An 18,568-nucleotide genomic window follows, 5' to 3' on the forward strand; every position below is an offset into this window, starting at 1 on the left:
CAAAGGGCAAGTATTCAAAGCCTTGTGTTTTCCATGTTGCAACATCAAAATTTTCCTGGCAGGATAATAATCCCCACAACCCAAGACAAAAAAACAAACCACACAACCTCTTTCAAGATTGCAAAATCCCAGCAATTAAGGGAGGGGAAATACTGTACACACAAATAAAAGAATGAACGCAAAAACTTAATTTGAATTTTAATTCTTTCAATGACAGTTCCCAAATTTTAAATAATAAGAATAATAATAGTAAAAAAATGAGCTGCAAACCAACCCTTCTGCCTGCAAGTCTGCAGTGACCTTTGGTCTCCCTCTGGCCTCCTGGTTGAATTGTTCCCAAGCTTCCTGAGGAGAAAAGCAGACAGCCTGTCCTGGGATGACTAACTGCAAAACCCCTCAGCACTAAGGATGCATGGGAGACACGGGTGGGAAGGGCAGAGAGGGAGCCCAGGGGAAGGCACGGTGCCTGCTGTTACTCCACAGGGGCACACACCAGGGCTGTGCCGGTCTTGCCCAACACAAGGGCACCCAGGGGCTGAGAGGGGAACTTGGGCAGAGGAGAAATAAAATGGAAAACTGAAGCTCAGGAGTAGGAAGACAACTCCTAGGCAGGGAGAGTCTATCATACCAGGGGAAAGAAAGGGAAAAGGAGGAAGACCACAGCCCCTTTTCGCCCAACACACAGGCAAACCTCCTTGCTTTGCTGGTACCAACTGGCACAGCCCTACTGACAGGTGACAAGAGCTTAGCCCGATTCATCAACATGCCCAAGCCACATGCTTGTGGCCATCTCTTCCTCTCCTCTTCCTCCCCACCTTTTAATCTCTGTGTGGTTTATGAGCCATAAGGAACTTTGAACCAATGGCAATTTTTTGCCACATTAAGGTATTGCACTTTTGGCTTCATGCCCAGATTAGTAATTCCAGACTGGCATTTTGCAGCCAGGAGCATACAAAATTAATGACAGCAACTCAATTGGAGCAACAGTTAATCAAAGCCAATTAACCCTGGCCCCCCACTTAATTCTGACCTGATGTGTCTATACAGCACCTGCGTGTGAATGCATTTAACCAAGCACATCACCATGCTGATTTCAAGATGAACAGCAGGGAATAAATGAAGATAACATATGCAGAGAAAATTGGAGGCTGATCATGAAGCCTCATTGGGGTGGCAGCAACTGAAAACATGGGCTGGTCACAAATTGCCTGTGCATCCCTTATTCAGGTTAAGTGCCCTGTTCCACTCTTGTCCTCCAAACATTGCATCGATAGTCTTATAAAGCTGGTGTTAGGCCAACAATGAAGTATTTTTGTGTAGTGTTGGACTTGAACACACCAGACACAGGTCCCACATTCTTCTGGGTGGCAGGGAACTATCATAGACTATTCTTTGATGAGAAAATAGACACAGAGACATGCCCAAGCCAGAGAGCAAATATGCAAAAGAAGAGTTTGAATGTAGGTTTGGCTCCAAGGTCTAAAACGTGAAATAAAAGCCTGTTCCATTTAAGTCTACTTTCAGTGAGAGATTTCAGCAAAGGAGAAAAATGCAAGTTAAACATTTCATCGCACTGCCAGTTAGTGCCATTGAATGAATGTGGGTGGAGGTCTTCATGGAGGGAAGCCAAATGTTTTATGCAAGCTGGCTAGCACAAGGGTTTTTTTACAACATAATGCTGGTGCAGATACCAAATGCTAGAGACGCTTTGTACAGAACTGCTCAGGCAACAGCCTGGAAGAGGGTGGGCTGTGTTTTCTTTTTTTTTTTTTTTTTTAATTTTAATTAAGTTGTTGGATGCCAATGTATTTGGCTTTTTTTTTTTTTAATAAATATTTCTGCAAACTTAGAAACTTATAAGGCTCTTCATGCTATATCCTCACTTGGTAGTCTCATCTTCTAAAACTAGTTCCTATTTTGGGGGTGGTCAGCTTCTTCCCACCAAGCCCTGCATGAAACATCAGCTTGTAAAGGATTTGATCATAAAGGACAACTGGAAAGTCTAGTAATTTATCATGATGCATCTTTACCCTTCCAATCATGTTTGTCCCTAATTTTATACCACAAATGATTCATGTCACCACGTGCAACCACAAGAGCAGCTGTCCAAGTATATGGTGACCTCTGAGAATGGCCTAAATCCAAAGCCTGTGACAGAAAACTGTGGCAGAAAACACATGTGCTAGTCAGTCTTTATGCCATGTTTCTACTGGGCAAATGGTAAAGGCTCACATGCTTTTCCAAGCAATAATATTGCCTTTCTTCCAAAATTCTGATGGTTCAAATTCTCAGGCGGTAGGAAAGAGAAGGAGAAGCTGCAGTTTCACTTCTGTGGCTGCAAGGCATCTGTAGGCACATGAACTCTGAAAGTCAGGGATTCCCAACATGCCATTCAAGGCCACAGCCAAATTCAGTTCAGCCTAAGTATAGCCACTAAACTCCGTCTGGGCAAAAGAAAGGTTTTTTCCTTAAAACAAAAGGTTAAGTTTCTGCTTGTTGGCAAACAACCTCATAGCCCAGTCACACCCAGGTCAGGATTGTCTTCTGTTTTTTTGACTAAACAAAAATTCAAAATATTCAGTGTTAGATGCTTTTTCTACTTTCAAATAATTCAAATAAACCCAGGCTGTTCCAGCCAACACCAATGTGCACAGCAGCTGGTACTGTTATATCAGAACACAAGGCACACTAGCGAAGATAAAGGTTGCTCGTTTTAGGGGGCTGGAATCTAGACTAAAAAGAATGGATTTTACTTACAGCAAGATTGGGTTTTTCTTTCATACAGCACTGGCATTTTAAAAAATAAAAGGTGCCCAGGTACATTATGTGGTGCTTAAATGAGAGCAGGTATATCTGATGCAGATGACAACAGAAGAAACATTTGGGGACCAATTTCACAAATACTCCCTCATATCAGCTATCAACCACTAACATATTTAAATGAAAAAACGTTGGCAAGATTATGCTCTTTGGGTTTTTTTAAATACTGAGTAATGGCTGTTCTTTAAGGACCTTGGGGACATTTGTACTCACTAAATTGTATCTGATAAATCCTTACAAGTGCAACTTAAGACCTCAGGTTTCCAGACCAAGCTTATGGTCATCACAGCAAATGCCCACCAGCCTCCACATTCCACCACCCGTGCAAATCCGCTGGTTTTCTGTGCCCACACCAATGGCACATACACAGAGACACCAAAGATCTTCAGCGCCTTCATGACAAGAGGGCAGAGGTAGGAACTCAACACAAGTGAGGTTAAATTTAGTTCAGTTGTGTTAGTGGCCACATAGATGCACTTGGGTAATTAAGGCACAAAATAATTGCTTGCTTTTAAATACTAACTAATTATTGTATAAAGCCAAACATTTAACATCGAGATTCCCCTTATAGCTGTGGCTAGTCTGTCCCTTGCAGCACAAACTATTAAGCTGTAGCTTTAGGTAATACAGGGCTTTGTCCTCACCTGCAGAATCAAGATTTTTTAGTTCTGTTTTTTGGGGGGTTGGCTGGTTTGGGTTTTTTGGTTTTGTTTTTGTTTAGGGGGTGTTTTTTGGGTTTTTTCTTTGTTTGTGGGTAGGTGTTTTTTTTTAAAAAAAAAGTGGTTTTTCTTCAAAGAAGTGAAAGGTATCGGTTATAGCAGCTCCCCAGGCTGGTACCCTACCTGTATTTAAATGAAACAGGTAACTAGATATGAAAACATCATGCCTGAATGATGGGAGTTAAGAGGTGTTATAATTTTTCACTGTCAGTGGATGACAGTTTTGATTAAATGTTCTTTCTGGTTATAACCCTCATCCAGTTACCCACTCACTGTTATTTCCCAGGGGATGAGCCTAACCACAACGAAGTATCATTAGCAACAGTGCTATAATTCAGCTTCATAGAAGCCTACCCCAGTTATCTATGATGATCTATAGGTTTTCACCCTCCTGCAAGAAACACTTCAAGAAACACTTCTGTGCAGAACTGGAACCACTGCAACTGGAAGCAGAAGCTTTGCTGAAGATCAGCTGCAAACCATGCACCGCAGCTCACAGGCCAGTTTGCACTCAAATTCCTGGCAGCTCACAGGAGAGCAGGATGGACACAAGGGCACAACAGGCTGTGGGAGGCATTGAAGTCGATTTGCTCTTATGCTTAGCTAGAAGGAAGAGAAACAACGAGAGTAGCTTGCTTACCATCAAGAATTGCCCATTGCCCATCTATTTCTGTGTGCTTCAGATAGGAGTCTTCAATAGTTGGGTCATAGTCTGGCACAAAAATCTTCTGGAAAAACTGAATGGTGAGAGCGCTCTTCCCCACGCCACCGTCTCCAACCACCACCAGCTTGTACGTGGGGAGGTTTTCGCTGGGAACGGCACTTGTAGCCATGCTTCCAGTGTGCTAAATCTGCTGGAGAAAGAGATCATCTCCGATCACTCGTTAGCAACAAAAAGAGGGCAACATGCACAGGGCAGCTTTTACCTGCTGCCTAGGAAGTGAGGATGAAGGCAGTACGGACATCCAAAGTTCTTTTGGACAGGAGCAGCAGCACCTAACCTCCCCAGCAGCTCTACTGCAACTCAGCGCCATCACTTAGAAGTGCAGACAACCCCACTGCTGTGCTTGTTTCCTCCTGCCTCAGCTACAAGGATCACTAATTGCCACCAAACGCATGTGCAAAACTTGTATCATCCGCACACTTTTCCTACAGGGGCTGGGCCCACGCAGCCATGCCAAAAATCACCCTGGCTCAGCACAGCTGCCAAGCTCCGGGTAATTTCCAGTTGCCAGCGACCAAACCTCATTAATAAACTGGAGCTGTGCTGTTCTGCGCTGCTCAACCAGCCGTACAGCAAACATGAACTGGTGCGTTACATCCTGGGGCCAGATCTGCAGGCAGAAGTGGCAGTGGGGGATGAAGCCAGAGTTAGAGATCCAGTCCTGGCCCTGCCAGCAGACAAAAATGCACTTAGCTGCTTGCTTCTCCCTCATTTTCATGTTTGAGAAATAAAACCAAGAAGGCAGCAGGCCAGGAACGACAGGTGGTTTTTGTTTCGCCTTTTTTTTTTTTTTTTTTAAATAAAAAAAAAAAAGACACCTCCAGCCCCGTGGTGGCAGGAAGGCTGGTTTCTGTGGCTATGACACAGCGCGGAGAGCCAGGCGAGCAGCTTCCCCCACAGCGCTGTCACACCGCTCCCCTCCTCTCGGCGAGCTGCGGAGGAACTGACTCTTAAAAGAAAAAAGAAAAAAATTCACCGGTTGCAACTGGGCAACTGCACACGTGTTGAGAAAGGAGAAGAGGCAGCCATTGCTGAACGGCCCATTTCAACACTCAACAGCAGCGGCTGCTTATTTAAGAAGCCAGGCAAGCCGTTTTGTACCTATGCTATGTTAGCAGTTGGACTTGAAGATCTTAAAGGTTTTTCCCAACGTAAATGATTCTATGGAGGGCAGTGCCCTCCACCTGCCCACAGCAGCAGTGATGCTTATGCAAGTCACATGGGAAATGGGCGGCCATCTCCCAGATTTGAATGACCATTGCATTTTTGGGGAGGTTTTACAGTTTTAAAAAAAACCAACAACATAAATCCATCCTAATGATGAGGCTTAAGAGGGATGTTGATTTCCTTGGTATTGGTTTTCTTGACGCAAACCATCGAGCACGAGAGCAGCTGCGGTGACACTTGGTGCAGGCACCTGCTCCCATCCATTCCGGTCCTGCTCCTGCTCTTGGTGCTGCAGGTGCTGGCTGGGGTCAGCACCGAGGGGGACAAGGAGGTGCTCTGAGGCAACCTCCATGAACTGTCAGCATCTGTATCCCCACTACGTGCTCCCCCCACCCCCCACCCCAAAGGTTTTGGAGGACTTCCTGATAACCATAGGGATTTTTCTCTGTGAAGAAGAGGACTTTTAACTTTTTTGTTCTCAGAAAGCACCGAGCAAGGCCGATTGTGCTCAGTGCCGCAGCTGGCCCAGGTGGTGCTCAGGAGCCACGGCTGCCCAGCTGCTGCACGCACACTGCAAGTCGAGCTACCAACTAATGTAACTTCATTTCAGCCTATACTATAGAAAAAACCCCAAACCAACATTGTTCCAGAAAATCTTTCATTGTTCATATTTTCCAAACAAAACACTTCATTTCTGCGTTTCTGAAGAGGCCCGAAAGCAGCTTGGACTGTTTTTCAAAACACGAACGTAACCCCCTAATTGTCTGGCTTCACATTGAAGAAAACACCTGACTTCGAGCTTCAGTTTCTGGTTTCTCTAGTCCCTTTCTCCCAAATCACTATTTCAGTTTAATCAAAATCATTGAACCACAACAGGCACTTTTGACCTGGTGCGCGTGGGGGGCCCATGTTCCTTACTGTGCACTGGAGACCTGTCACTTGAGCAAGGGCTTTTCACAGCCGTTTCACAGCTCTGCTAACCAGCTTCTTCCCCCACTACACACCCACCTTCCCCTGCATGTGGGCAAGTGCATGAAAGGAGACAACATAAAACCGGTTGTGAACGTCCACATTTAAGTTTTAATTGTGTGAAAAGGAGCCTCAGGCCAAAGCAGCAGTGGAAATTGAGCCATAATCTAAAACGTAACCCGTGAAAACATTCAGTGTTAGCAGGTGACCTGAGGCATGCTGTGAGAGCACCACTCAAAACACAGCAATGCCCAAAGACAGTATCAAGACGATGAAAGTTGAGTGATTCACCCCATGCTTTTTCTGTCCACAAGGTAGGCATGAGAACAAGGTTTCCTTGATAATTCTTGCTTCTGATCACCACAGCATAATCCAGATAGTGCCAGCAGGACACAACTCCAGAAGTTACCTTCCCACCTACAGTCACAGCTCAATGCCAAAAGAGAAAAACCATCCATTTTCTAGATGAGGGAATCCCCTCTCCTCCATGCTCCCCCCCACATTATGCACAATGACAAGGTACAGCTTGCACCTGAGGGACTTCTGCAAACACAGGAGTAACTTCCCATATGCGTAATCTGTACGTTGTGCAGGTTGAATACCTTGACCCCTAATTAAAGTTGTGTACTGGACATGAACCAAATGTATATGAACTGTCTTCGTTTCTTCTCTAAAAAGAAAATCCCATAGGAGGGAGAGAGAGAGGGTGATCACAGAGGTGAGAACGCTGAGGCAGGAAAGAACTGCAAAGCCTTCTTGTCCGAGTTGAGACAAGCCAAAATATTCATGGCAAAGAGAAACACCATCAACTCTGCTCATTTCTAAACTATCTTTGGAGGAAATTCTTGAGAACAGCAAGAATTTCCATTGCAGCTGCTGGATGGGGAAAAGGAGACCAAGCACCAGCTGAGGTCTCAACCAGTCTTAGAGCAGCTCCTCACCAGAATCCCAAGGAAAAGTTTCTTAGCCCAAATTTGGGAGAGTAAGCAACTTTTTCACATTTACAAGATCACACATCAACAAGCAGCATGCTTGCCTGCACAGAAACCCACAAATTTCAACTAAATTTGTCATTTTTGCTTGGAAGACCAAGTTTTCCTTCTGCGTAACCTGGCTTAGGTCAGAAAATCCTCAGAGGCTCTTTAGGACAGAGACCCTGGCTAAAATCCTGCCCTCCAACACAGCTAATGAGAATTTTTTGCTTTGCCTGTGGCCAAGACTTCACCCTGTCCTTCTTTACACAGCAGAGTGGCTCCGCCCAGGCGGTATGAAAGACCGATTGTTACTGACACCGAGCGGGACAGGCTGCAGATGCAAAAACCATACTCCATTTGTGCATGATTTTTGACCTCATCACAAAACCACAAGCTACTGCTCAGCAGACAAGCATTACATTTTCATTGACATTTTGTACCAGCCCCTTTAACTTGCTCCTACGAAGCCTCAAGCTTATCTTGCATGCAACTCTCCCCAAAGTACTAGGATAATATTTAGCCCATTGTACAAACTGTGACTCTGCCCAAAACGCTTATGGGTTGAATTGGGGCATTTGCTTCCCATTGTTTCTAGAATTCTGGTCATACTGTACGTCTAAGCTACCAGACTGGGTATTGCGTAGCCTGGAAAAAAATGCAAGGACTGAACTGAAAAAAAATAGTTTTAAAAAAAAATAATCAAGAAGTGTAGGCTGGTTTGTTGAGCACAAACCCCTGTATTTTAGGTGATGCTAGGATGAATAGATGAAAACTTCTATTGAGTGTCAAAAGGCAGCAGCAAGTTTAGATGTTTCTGCAGGGCTGTTTCTACGGCTCATGGAAACAATCCTCCTTCTACTGAGACGGCAGGTCCTGTGTTCCCAACATGTAGGTACATAACGCAAACCCTCCAAAAGCCAACTACTTCAATCCCTCTACACCTCCACCTGCCCCAATAACCAAAGCAAGTAGACAGCTCATGCCTTGACAAGATTATCATCTAAACCAGCCAATAAATCAAACCTTAAAAACAACACATGTCACCACCTGGAAAATATTAAACACTCCCAAAGGTGTACAGAACTTCTGTGCTGGCTCATTACGTTGCTACGGGCAAGTGCACAAGGCTCGGGCTGATTTTCCTGTGTTTTTGGCAAGAGCACTGACACAGTCCTCCTCAGATGGGAGCAAGAATAAGCGTGTTTGCTGTAGATCTGACTGAGAAAAATGAAGCACAGACACTTTTATCTATTGTCTGAATACAAAGCAGCATGTGGTAATACACTAATAAGCTCTGATGCTAATCACCTTACAATTTATATAGTTGTTTATTTTGAAGAAGCCAAGAGAAGGATCCATACCCTGTGCTGACAAATCCTGTCAGGACTCTGGTTACGTCACGGGAAGGAGGCTGGTTTACACCACCATCTTCTTTTCATATGCACCGGCAAGACCGGTGTCCTGACAGCACAAGCCAGTAAAGCTGAGACAGTCAGAAATGCGGCTACTCCTGGGGTAGAGGGCAAGGAAAAGAGAAACACTGACCCAAGAGTGTTGCTGAGGCTAAGACTCCTCTGTAAAGATGATTTTGTATGGAGGCAAACTGCATAAAACCCTGCGTACCTGTCTGAACATGGGGATGGAGTGGAAGGGCCGAGCTATCCCCCTGGAGCAACAAAGTACTACAAAACCACCAAAGACTGAGAAATTCAGCTTAGTTTGTGTGACTGGGCCACCAAGCCCCAACTGGTCACCACCACATGTGGGTAGTGCATCTAATCCCCACCCTCATTGCAAATCTTGCCCTGAACACAAGTGGGACAGATCTAAGCTTTTGTAAATCATTATACTTTCTGTCCAGCTGAGCAGAGGTGTGGCCACATATAACAATAATAAAATTGACCCCAGATGTTCAATACAGATGAGTGAGCACTGCTATCCCTGATTCCACTCTGCTCTTCTGGAGGCAGAGCTCCCCGGGCAAAGCCATTACAGCAGGTAAACGAGCTCAGAACCAAGCCCTGGATTTGCCGGAGGTTCGTGCAATTAAAGACACTGGCTCCCTGACAGAGAAGCCCAGCATGACAGTGATTTACAGTCTCCATGGCAACACATGACACAAACTGCATAATTCTGTTATGAAACCTCAAGAAAAAGCTGCAGCAGGGTCTGCGTGGGAATCACCAGCTCCCTTCTCTGCTGCAGCTCTCCAAACGGGACAGCTTTAGGGAGCCTGTGCCGCTGGAGCAATAGGCTGAGGTTTAGCCCGTACTCAGGTACACATATGTGTGCTGAGCAATTCCATCAACCCACGGCCAAGGGAACTTTTCTATTATCGGCTTGCCTTGGTCCATGGATAGCTCTTCACACATGCCCTGTCAGAGCTCTGCACACCTGAAGACACCCTCACCTGAGGCTGAGGAAGACTATCAGCCACTGAGGCTGCCAACTACTCCCACAGTTACAATTAATAACTCTTTCGCTTGCCACAGCTCACTCTGTTACGCCCTTTTACCCGGCCACTTTGCAGGCATTAGCAGCTCCATGCAGTGCCTCCAGGGCTGAAACTCTTGCAGATCTGAACACTTCCCTCTCTGTTCCTCTTGCAGACTGCTGGCTGCAGCCACACAACCACCACGACACACCCAGAGACGTTCGCCAGGTACAAAAATAGTTCAGCCTCATGCGTTGCAGGCAATCCCTCGGACTGGGAGCTACTGGCAATCCTTGAAACACGGGACATGCCCTTTTTGGAGGCAGCTGCGTCCCTTGAGTCATGCTGATCAGGACCGAATGAACTTCAGGGAGTGCTCCCTCAAGTAGGCATGATGGTGTCCCAAACCCTCAAGAGCCAAAGGACCCATAAGTGTATGAACAACCACCGCCAATTATTATTAAATAAAGATGATTGACTCTTAGCCAGGTTTCCTGCCTGGTCAATGTCTCAGAAAGGATGCACCGAGCAAAAGCTGGACTCCGAGCAAGTCTTCAGTGGAAAGTCAGCATGGAAGAGATCTGTCATGTGGGAAGTCAGAGCCTTACACCCTTTGTAGCATTGGCATTAAGTTGCTCGAAACCCAAGTGTAATTTCAGCTCTCTGAGGTTTTCCATTAAGGAGGATCCTGCCAGGTGAGAGCGCTCTCAACTCCCATCAGCTTCCAGGAGATCTGATGGAGCCCAGCACCTGGCAAGACCTGCACAGGAAATTACAGGCATTTCCTTCTGGAGCAGTGATCAAAGCACTATCAGATTGCTACTAAAGAGGAGAAAAAAACAGAAGTCATAAACCAACTGCTGTTTAAAAATAAAATCCTCAATTTTATAATTTTATAATAAAATCCAGCAATAAAGAGCTGCAACTGGTTGGGTTTTGAATTTGGAGGATGTAGCTGTGGGTCCTGGAAGCGGTCACGTGAATTCTCCTCTAGGGCAAAAAGATACTGTACCCCGAGGGCTGCACTCCCTGAACTCCTCGCTGGTTTCCTGTGCCAGCCAAACCTTTTCTCCTTTTCAACCCAAGATCGCATCGCCTCCCCCACCACACAGATGCTGCTCGGATTTACTGTAAGAGAAAGAAAACGCACCGGGGGAGTAATGAAGCACTTGAGATTCACACAAAAGGCAGCTAAAGGCAGTAGCTGCCTGATGAATACTTGGTAGTTATTTCAGGAAACATGGAATTATAGTCTGAACAAATAATAATAATAAAAAGCCACGTCACTGGAAATTGCTTAGGTGGTAGGCGGCCCCCCCTCCCCCCCTGCTGCGAAACCCTAAGCAGTAAGAAGGAGCCGTTGCTGCAGTACTGAGTGGCAGTGGCTGTGGCCAGGCTGGGCGCGGGGGCTCACCGGCATTCACTTGGAAGCACGTGCTTGTCCACGTCCTGATCTGTATGTAAATGCAGCACAGCATGCGTCAATCATATTGACAAATGCCATCCAAAACGAACTCTGCTTCCCTCCCCCAACTACTCCTCCACCTCCCACAGCAACTCCATTAATCTCTCTTGGTGATGTAGTGCCCTTTTCAAAATACGTAAGAAGATTCTTGTCACTCTGACAAGCCAACAGTCAGATGCAGAAGCCAGATTATTATTATTATTTTAATTAAAAACAACACTTGAGTCAGATTTGGGTCATCTGCAGAGTTACAGCACTGCTGCTACCAGTTTTGTAGAATTCAGCTATGAGACCAAAAAGCAGCTACATGAGATCCATTGCTGTACGTCTCAGACCTTGACTAAAACTGCATAGTTTCCAGTTTAGGGGAGTCCACTGGAGGCTGATCCAAGCCTTTTGCCAAGACATGACATGAGAGCATCCTTGCACAGTAACTGGGACCTGAGAAAGCCAGCCCATCATTTCTCGTGTGTTTAAACCCACCATCCCTTTCCTTACTCATTTATTTCCAAAGCTCTCACGAGACACCGAGGATGACAGATTCCTCTATTACTCTTGAAAATTCTTGGCTAGTGAGGCCAGGAATACCTCTCCTATGTTATCATGGAACCAGTGAAGCTGACTTAAGCATACTGTAGCAAAAAATCAGATAGCCAAGATGTTCCCCTGCCCTGCCCAACCAGAGATAACACAACAAGAACAAATTTACAGTGGAGGAAGCAGCTTCGAATTCCAATAGCTGCCCTTCCTGCTCGCACAATCCCTGGAAATGGGCAGCTTCCCTCCCACACATCCCAGCCTGCTGACACGCCAATAAAAAGACCCCAAATCCACTGCCCTGGGTGGTTTTGCTGCTCTTACGCTGCTCAGTAAGGTTTCCGAAGCAACAGCCCAATGCTGCACCAGTGCTCCATTTGCAGCCAGATGCTCTGCCGCCTGCATGTGGCCCTGCCACTTGTGATGCAGCCAGATGTGCACAGCACAGCCCTCCTGGCTTCAGCCAGCATCACCCTGGGCAGGCAGAAGCAGTCCACGCAACGAATTCATGCACTGCAGCACAGAGCTGTGGGGGAATCCCAAGCAGCTCCAAGAACTGCCCAGCATGAACTATCCTTACGGCTCCACCCTACCTTCACTCAGCCCTGCATCCCCCTGCCAAAAGAAGGGGTGCACCCACCTCTCCACCCAGCTCCTTGATGGCTTGTTGTGCTGCAGGCTTAAGGACACCACGCTGTGTGCAGGGCAGGCATGACTGAGCCAACGCACAGTCTTCATGGCACCTAAGGATGGTTTGGAGACTGTTTATGGATAGAAAGGGTACGTGGCCATCTCATTCCAGTCACCTTCCTGCAAATCTATCAACGCATTTGGCTCCCAGTTTGTCTTCCAATCAGGCTCAATTTGGTATTTAATGTTTTTTACATCTCCAGTGTTGCTACCAGATGTCTTCTGGGACGTAAATGGCTTTTTAAAGACTCCCTTCCCTCCTGGCAAATATATTTTGCATATTTTCAGACAGCAGTAAAAAGCTGAAGGCTGTGATGGTCCCTGGTAGTAGCATTTCTACAAGGGGATGGGTGAATCCTATCAAGTCCCAGGCTGATGCTCCCTCCTTTGGGGCAGAGGGAGGAAGGTGAGAAGAGTGGGGATCTCCAGGCTATTTCCAAAACCTGTGCTCTACTGCAAACCTTCTCCAAAAATACTCATGACTATGCCCTTTCTAGGCAAAAAGACTATTGTCCATATTCTATGGAAAAACAGACAGATTACCTGTTCCCTTTTGCATCACAGTGTCCCCTGGAATTACCTGTAAGCTAGAGGGCAGCCCAGATGTTTCAGGACACCAGGCAGGCTTGTAGCATGCTCTGTCAGCTTTCTCAGGCTCCTGGGTCAAGGACAGTCCTCCTGGTTCCCCACAACCCATTTAATACTCATTTACAGGTACAGAAGAGCCCAGAGCATGCTAGTCCATGACACTGGAGCTTAGTAAAGCTGCACCAGCGTGGACTTCAGAAGATGAAGGAACAGTCATCTCGCATGTTTACCAAAATAGGCACTTGGCAGATTTTAGGTAGAATTTCTTGACTCTAAATCCCAGAACCATGTGGAAGGCTATTTTTCAGACATTTCCAGGTCCATGTCATTACTCTGTCACTTGGAAGACTCCAAGATCTCATCGCTGGTCCAGGACCCATTACAGTCATTTTTTCCAGGCTTGTCACGGTGTCTGCCAAGAGCGTGAGCCTCTTATTTATGTACAACATGCTGGGGAGGCAACTCCGTACTTGGCAAATCTGACAAGCTTGTCCGAAAGAGGAGTGTGTGCAGAGCCCGGGGCTAGGTATGGGGGTGGCTGCGCAGCCCCCTCCTCTGCCCTACATGTGGTGACACCACGAAGCCACAGCTTCTCCACGAACCTGCTGGAGGACAGGGTGCACAGATACCACCAGCACCCTGGTCAAGTGCCAGGCCAGCCCTGGCACTTCTTCTCAGCCTTTCTCTTTGGAAACGTCCTCAGCTGTGAGCTCCCTCCCTGCTGTGAGCTCCCTCCCTGCTGTCCTCCTCCTGTTCCTTGCTTGTCTGGGCAAGTCCTCCTGGTGGCAAATGCACACCTTGACACTCAGACCAGCGGGCAACTGGCCAAACCACCCTTGAGGAAGAGTTTATCCACGCATGACAGAAGTTCTCCCTCCTGTCAAGCATATTCACCCTGCCAGCACCGGAGAGAAGCATCTTGCGAGGACACCCCTCCAGAAAACAGGTACCAGGGTCCCACCTGGTGCTGCTCAGTACCTGTACTTTGCTGTTGAATGCTCAAGTTTCTTTTCAGGTGTCACAAGTAGATGACTCCATGTATCAGAGCAGCAGCTGAAAATCAGCGTATCTTTGAAAGCACCCTATGGATCACGTGACCCAACTTTAGACCCCTGTAGTCACCCCTTCTACCCCTCAGTTTCAGCACATATCAGGATACCTTAAGCCTGGTTCCTCCTATGCTCAGTCTAAACCCTCTGCCTCAACTTTTAAGTCATTCAGCTTGCAGCTGCATCAGAGGGTATATATGTACATTCGTTAACACTTCCATTATGTCCCATGGTTTGGCAGGTGGTGCTGCATTATGGATTTAAACAGTGCCAGCAAGCAAGTCTACAGCACTTCACTCGATTAGCATGCTATGGGAAATCATACCTCAAAAGAGTTTTGCACTCTTGTGAAGCACCTCCAACGAACAAGGCAACAGCAGGGCTCCAACCACCACTGCCTCTGTGCAATCACATCAGAAATTCACTCACAATTTCATGAAAAGATAAACCCCCTCAAAAATAAATTGCCCCGTGGGGAAAAAAACCAAAAAGGCAAAAATTAAAAGCCACAGCAGTCTCTCCCCAGTTAAAGGAAAAGCGAGAGGCACACCCTCCACTACCATTACCACAAAACATCTTTTACACACACCAAACAATAACATCTTCTGCTTTTGCCCTATAAACTGGTTTTAGCATTCCCATAGGAGAAACACATCACACATGGTTATACTCATTATGTAAGTCAGTCTTCCAGGTACTCTGCCTCTCACCAAAGATGATGGCTTCTGTCGTATCAGGCTGGTACTAACAGATTTCCAGAAACTGTGCAGTCACATTCCCTGAAGGGATGCCATTCCAGAGGGATGAGCAGATGTGCTGGGCTAGCCAGTGCTGACCCACTACTCCCTCCCCACAGCAACACAGTCAGCAAACACACCACTCAGTACAGGCGAAGGGGTGGCTAAGGACCGTTGATGGGACAGGAGGGTAACATACTGGTTAAACACTGATATCACCACATTGCTCATAATTTACTGTGGCTGGATGTACTCATTTTTCCTTAAATGTGAGTGGTACTACATGTAGGTGTACCTGCAGTGGTACAGAACGCTGGCTCCCACAAGTGTACAGGACTTCTGCCTTACCTGGGCAATGGGAAAGGTCATTTCACAGGTAAGACCACACATGAACTGAACAAAGCAAAGTAACTGGATAAAGTTTCTGAGTCTAGATTATGGCAGTCCAATCAAAAGCTACTTTCAAAAAATCCTGGTCATTGCTTAGCTCTTCCAGAGCATCATTTTGGTTCAATTACTCTGCTCTCCTGTTTGAACAGGTTTCCTTGCTCAGATTCTCCTGACTTTCAATCCTTTTGAGACCTTGGCTAGGAAGTTTCATAGGAATGTTTAGGTTCTGCCATCAGAGCCCAGGAATATCCGTTTTTAACTTCCATCTACCACACAGCCGTGAAGTACAGTTATCCTGCTGCAAAGTCACAATGGAGTAAAGACATCAAGGTCTTTTCTCAAAAATAGTGGGATGCAGTGTTGTGTTGCTCTGACCTCATGGTAGATCCCATATGCCATTCCTATGCCTATATAGTGCCATTGTTTTTAAACAGATTTTTTTTTAAGCAAAGAGATGTTAGCCTTAGTCTTGGCAGCTCAGGTAACTCATTTGCGTCATATTTTACATACCAGACACAGAGAGAGCAAGAAATATGGATCTGGTGCTTCTTTGTACTGCTGGGTTCTCCCTAAGGGACATTCAATCCACACAGGGGTCTTTCATATGCTTCAGTACATTCAAGGGCACTGCAAAAATAAAACACAAACGACAACTGTAGATACCCTTACGTTTTATCTTGACCTTATAAGCTATAACACAGCATGGGATGGTTTACCCTGGTGTCCTGACATGTTTCTGGATATAAAAATCTTTCTATTAAAACCACAGATAGAGATGGCACGGATTGCAGCCACTTGAAGAAGAAGAAAAGAAAAAAAAAGCCCCAAGCATTAAGGGTTGGTAAGGGACAAGATTACTTTCATCCTGCCACAGCATGTTTCAATTTAACCACTGCATCTCTCAGCACTTTTGGTTCATATTCTTTTACCACACAGAGACACAAGTTTGGTATACGCCCAGCCCTAGGAAGGGGAAATGATATTTTGGGTCATCAGCTCCACCCACCATGTCCACCCACCCCTCCACTCAACAAGGCTTTTGAAGTGCACCGGTCTCAAACAGAAGCAAGAGCACATTAGCCTTGGGTCAGGAGGGCTTGGAGAGCTGGAGCACTCCCGAGGTTGGGAGGCATTTCAGGAACTTCTTGGGGCCAAGTGGCTTTGTCAGCAAGTCCCTCACCTCCTTCTGCCCACGAGGACACCCTGCCCAGGGCTGCCTGCACCTCTGTCCCCACCATGGACACTAGCAAGCACTCCCTCCCCTCCCCAGCTCCGCGTTTGCTGCCCTGAAGGAAGCAGGTCTCCACCACCCCAGCTGCTCCACCACCTCCAGCCTTCACCACTTTGGCTTTGACAACTCATCTTTGCCCCTTCCCACCTCTCAGCTAGACCCATCCATCTCTTTGTGAGCCTTCCCAAGCCTACAGGAACTGCAGCTACTGTTATTTTTCTCTTTTTTTTTTTACCCCAAACCAGATGAGGCAATCTGACCTCCAAACCAGAGAACTGCTCCCCGTGTTTTGTGCAGCAAAAAGTTTTATTCTTACGCTGCACAAAACCAAGCAGACGCTTCAACGTGGGATACGCCTGAAAACACTATTTTTCTGCTTTGCTTCAACAACCTAACATTTATTCCCATATTCTTGCGAGGCTGGTATGTAAACAACAGGGAGTGACTTGCTGTGCTCAGGAGACCTTAGAATAAGAGTTGTATTTCTTTGCACTCCCGGATCCAGTAAGCCATCCTCCTGAGGCTCAAAGAGTTTCTGAAGCTTATAATTTAAAAATCCAAGGAACAAAAAAGGGTTGCTGGAGGAATAAAAAAGGGTTGCTGGAGATCTGTACAACAGAAAGTAGACTGAAACTGTTCCATTATTTAATAATTCAAATCCCAGATGCTTAATTAAACAGACTTGCTACATTGCAAAAAAAGAGTAAGAAATTATATATTCCCTTAGCTAACTTTGCTGATTGACATGAAAGACTTTCCATGCTCTACAGGCGTTCAGTCCAAGTCAGACTTTTAGAGAAGGACTTAATACTCCACAGGTAAATCTCCTGTAACATAACACTTGCTGCTCACAGGACAGGGGTGATGCGGCATCTTATCAGCATCTCTGTGCTGCATGGAGCCATTTTGCAGAATGCGCAGAGGAAACAATGCTCAGCAGAGCATCTTAACAGAGCATTCAGCATCTCTTCAGACCAGACCAAACCTCAAGAAAAACAACTAGTCTGCGCAGCTCCCTATGCCTGCTATTTTACACGTTTGCAGACAAAATCTGAAAGCATCCATAGCACATGGAGGAAACAGAAAAGTCTCTCTCCCAGTACTCTGCCCTTTGAGCTACAAAATATTTTCTGAGGGAAGAGCTGCAAGTATCATTCAAGTTCACCTTATTGCTAAGGCTCATCATAACCTTTGGACTTGTAATCCAGAGTTACAATCCTTCAGCAGCTACCACCAAGGTCTCCTCAGGGGGAAGCAAAGCAGGACAAGCATAGGATGGGCTCAGGTGATACCTGCCCTGTTCTCCAAGGATGGTTATATCAGATGTAGGATTGTGGCTAGGCAGGTACCTTAACAGCAAGATCACACACTCCTCTGAGAGCTATGATAGCAATATTTGACTTTGCACTGTTGTTTCACAAAAACAACTCACAAGAGCTTAGGGGATTCCCAGAGCACTGGGGCACATCTCCTCTGAGGTTAGCTGGGGGCTCTTGTCCCCCCCCAAATGCCAGCAGCCATCAAACTAACCTCCAGTCTGCAACTACAGCTCAGCAGCGAGCCCTAATAAGCCAAAGGGATTCCTCCAGTGATCTCCCCAGCTGATCACCCCAGAGCACAAGCTCTGTCAATGCCCTTCATGACTCTTTCTGGGACTGAATGCTGGGTACCGAGTAACTTCTTCCCGAAGAGTCCTATTTGACAGATCTATCTGCCCACCCGGCAAATCTTGTACTTAGTTTGGTGGCACTAATACTTCCACACCAAGTGTTACACAAGGCATCAGCGACATATTTTCTGAAGATCACAATCTCCACTAAATTGCCAGCTGTCTATGCAGACCACTCAAGAGCTATCTGGGTATGTTAAGTACAGATGACAGACTCGATAACAATGTCTGGATGTGCCTGAAAGATTAAATTCCATCTGCATCGTGTTACTTTTTGTCATTTCGTATCTTTTTGGAGTCTTTCTGTGTCACAACCAACTGGTAAAGAGCTTGTATCACAGGCTCACAAACCCACAGAAGAAAATCCTCTAAATGCTTTTTTGGAGTGACCAGGTACCTGGAGAC

At 46.2% G+C, this 18,568-nt stretch overlaps 1 protein-coding gene across 8 annotated transcripts in view; it reads right to left on the reverse strand.

Annotated features, from left to right (window-relative positions):
* The window catches only part of MRAS (muscle RAS oncogene homolog), a 41,317-nt gene that overhangs the window by 14,316 nt on the left and 8,433 nt on the right, over positions 1-18,568 (reverse strand). For 3 of the 8 annotated variants that reach the window (XM_037397716.1, XM_037397710.1, XM_037397717.1), the window contains exon 2: positions 4,180-4,390. In XM_037397716.1, the coding sequence (XP_037253613.1) occupies positions 4,180-4,372 (193 nt within the window). In that variant the 5' untranslated portion in view covers positions 4,373-4,390. Of the gene's footprint in view, positions 1-4,179; positions 4,394-15,773; positions 15,891-18,568 lie in introns of all 8 variants that reach the window. The other 5 variants (XM_037397714.1, XM_037397713.1, XM_037397715.1 and 2 more) reach the window with 3 other exon arrangements.

The sequence above is a fragment of the Falco rusticolus genome, chromosome 8 (genome assembly GCF_015220075.1).
Source record: "Falco rusticolus isolate bFalRus1 chromosome 8, bFalRus1.pri, whole genome shotgun sequence".
Lineage (NCBI taxonomy): Eukaryota > Metazoa > Chordata > Aves > Falconiformes > Falconidae > Falco > Falco rusticolus.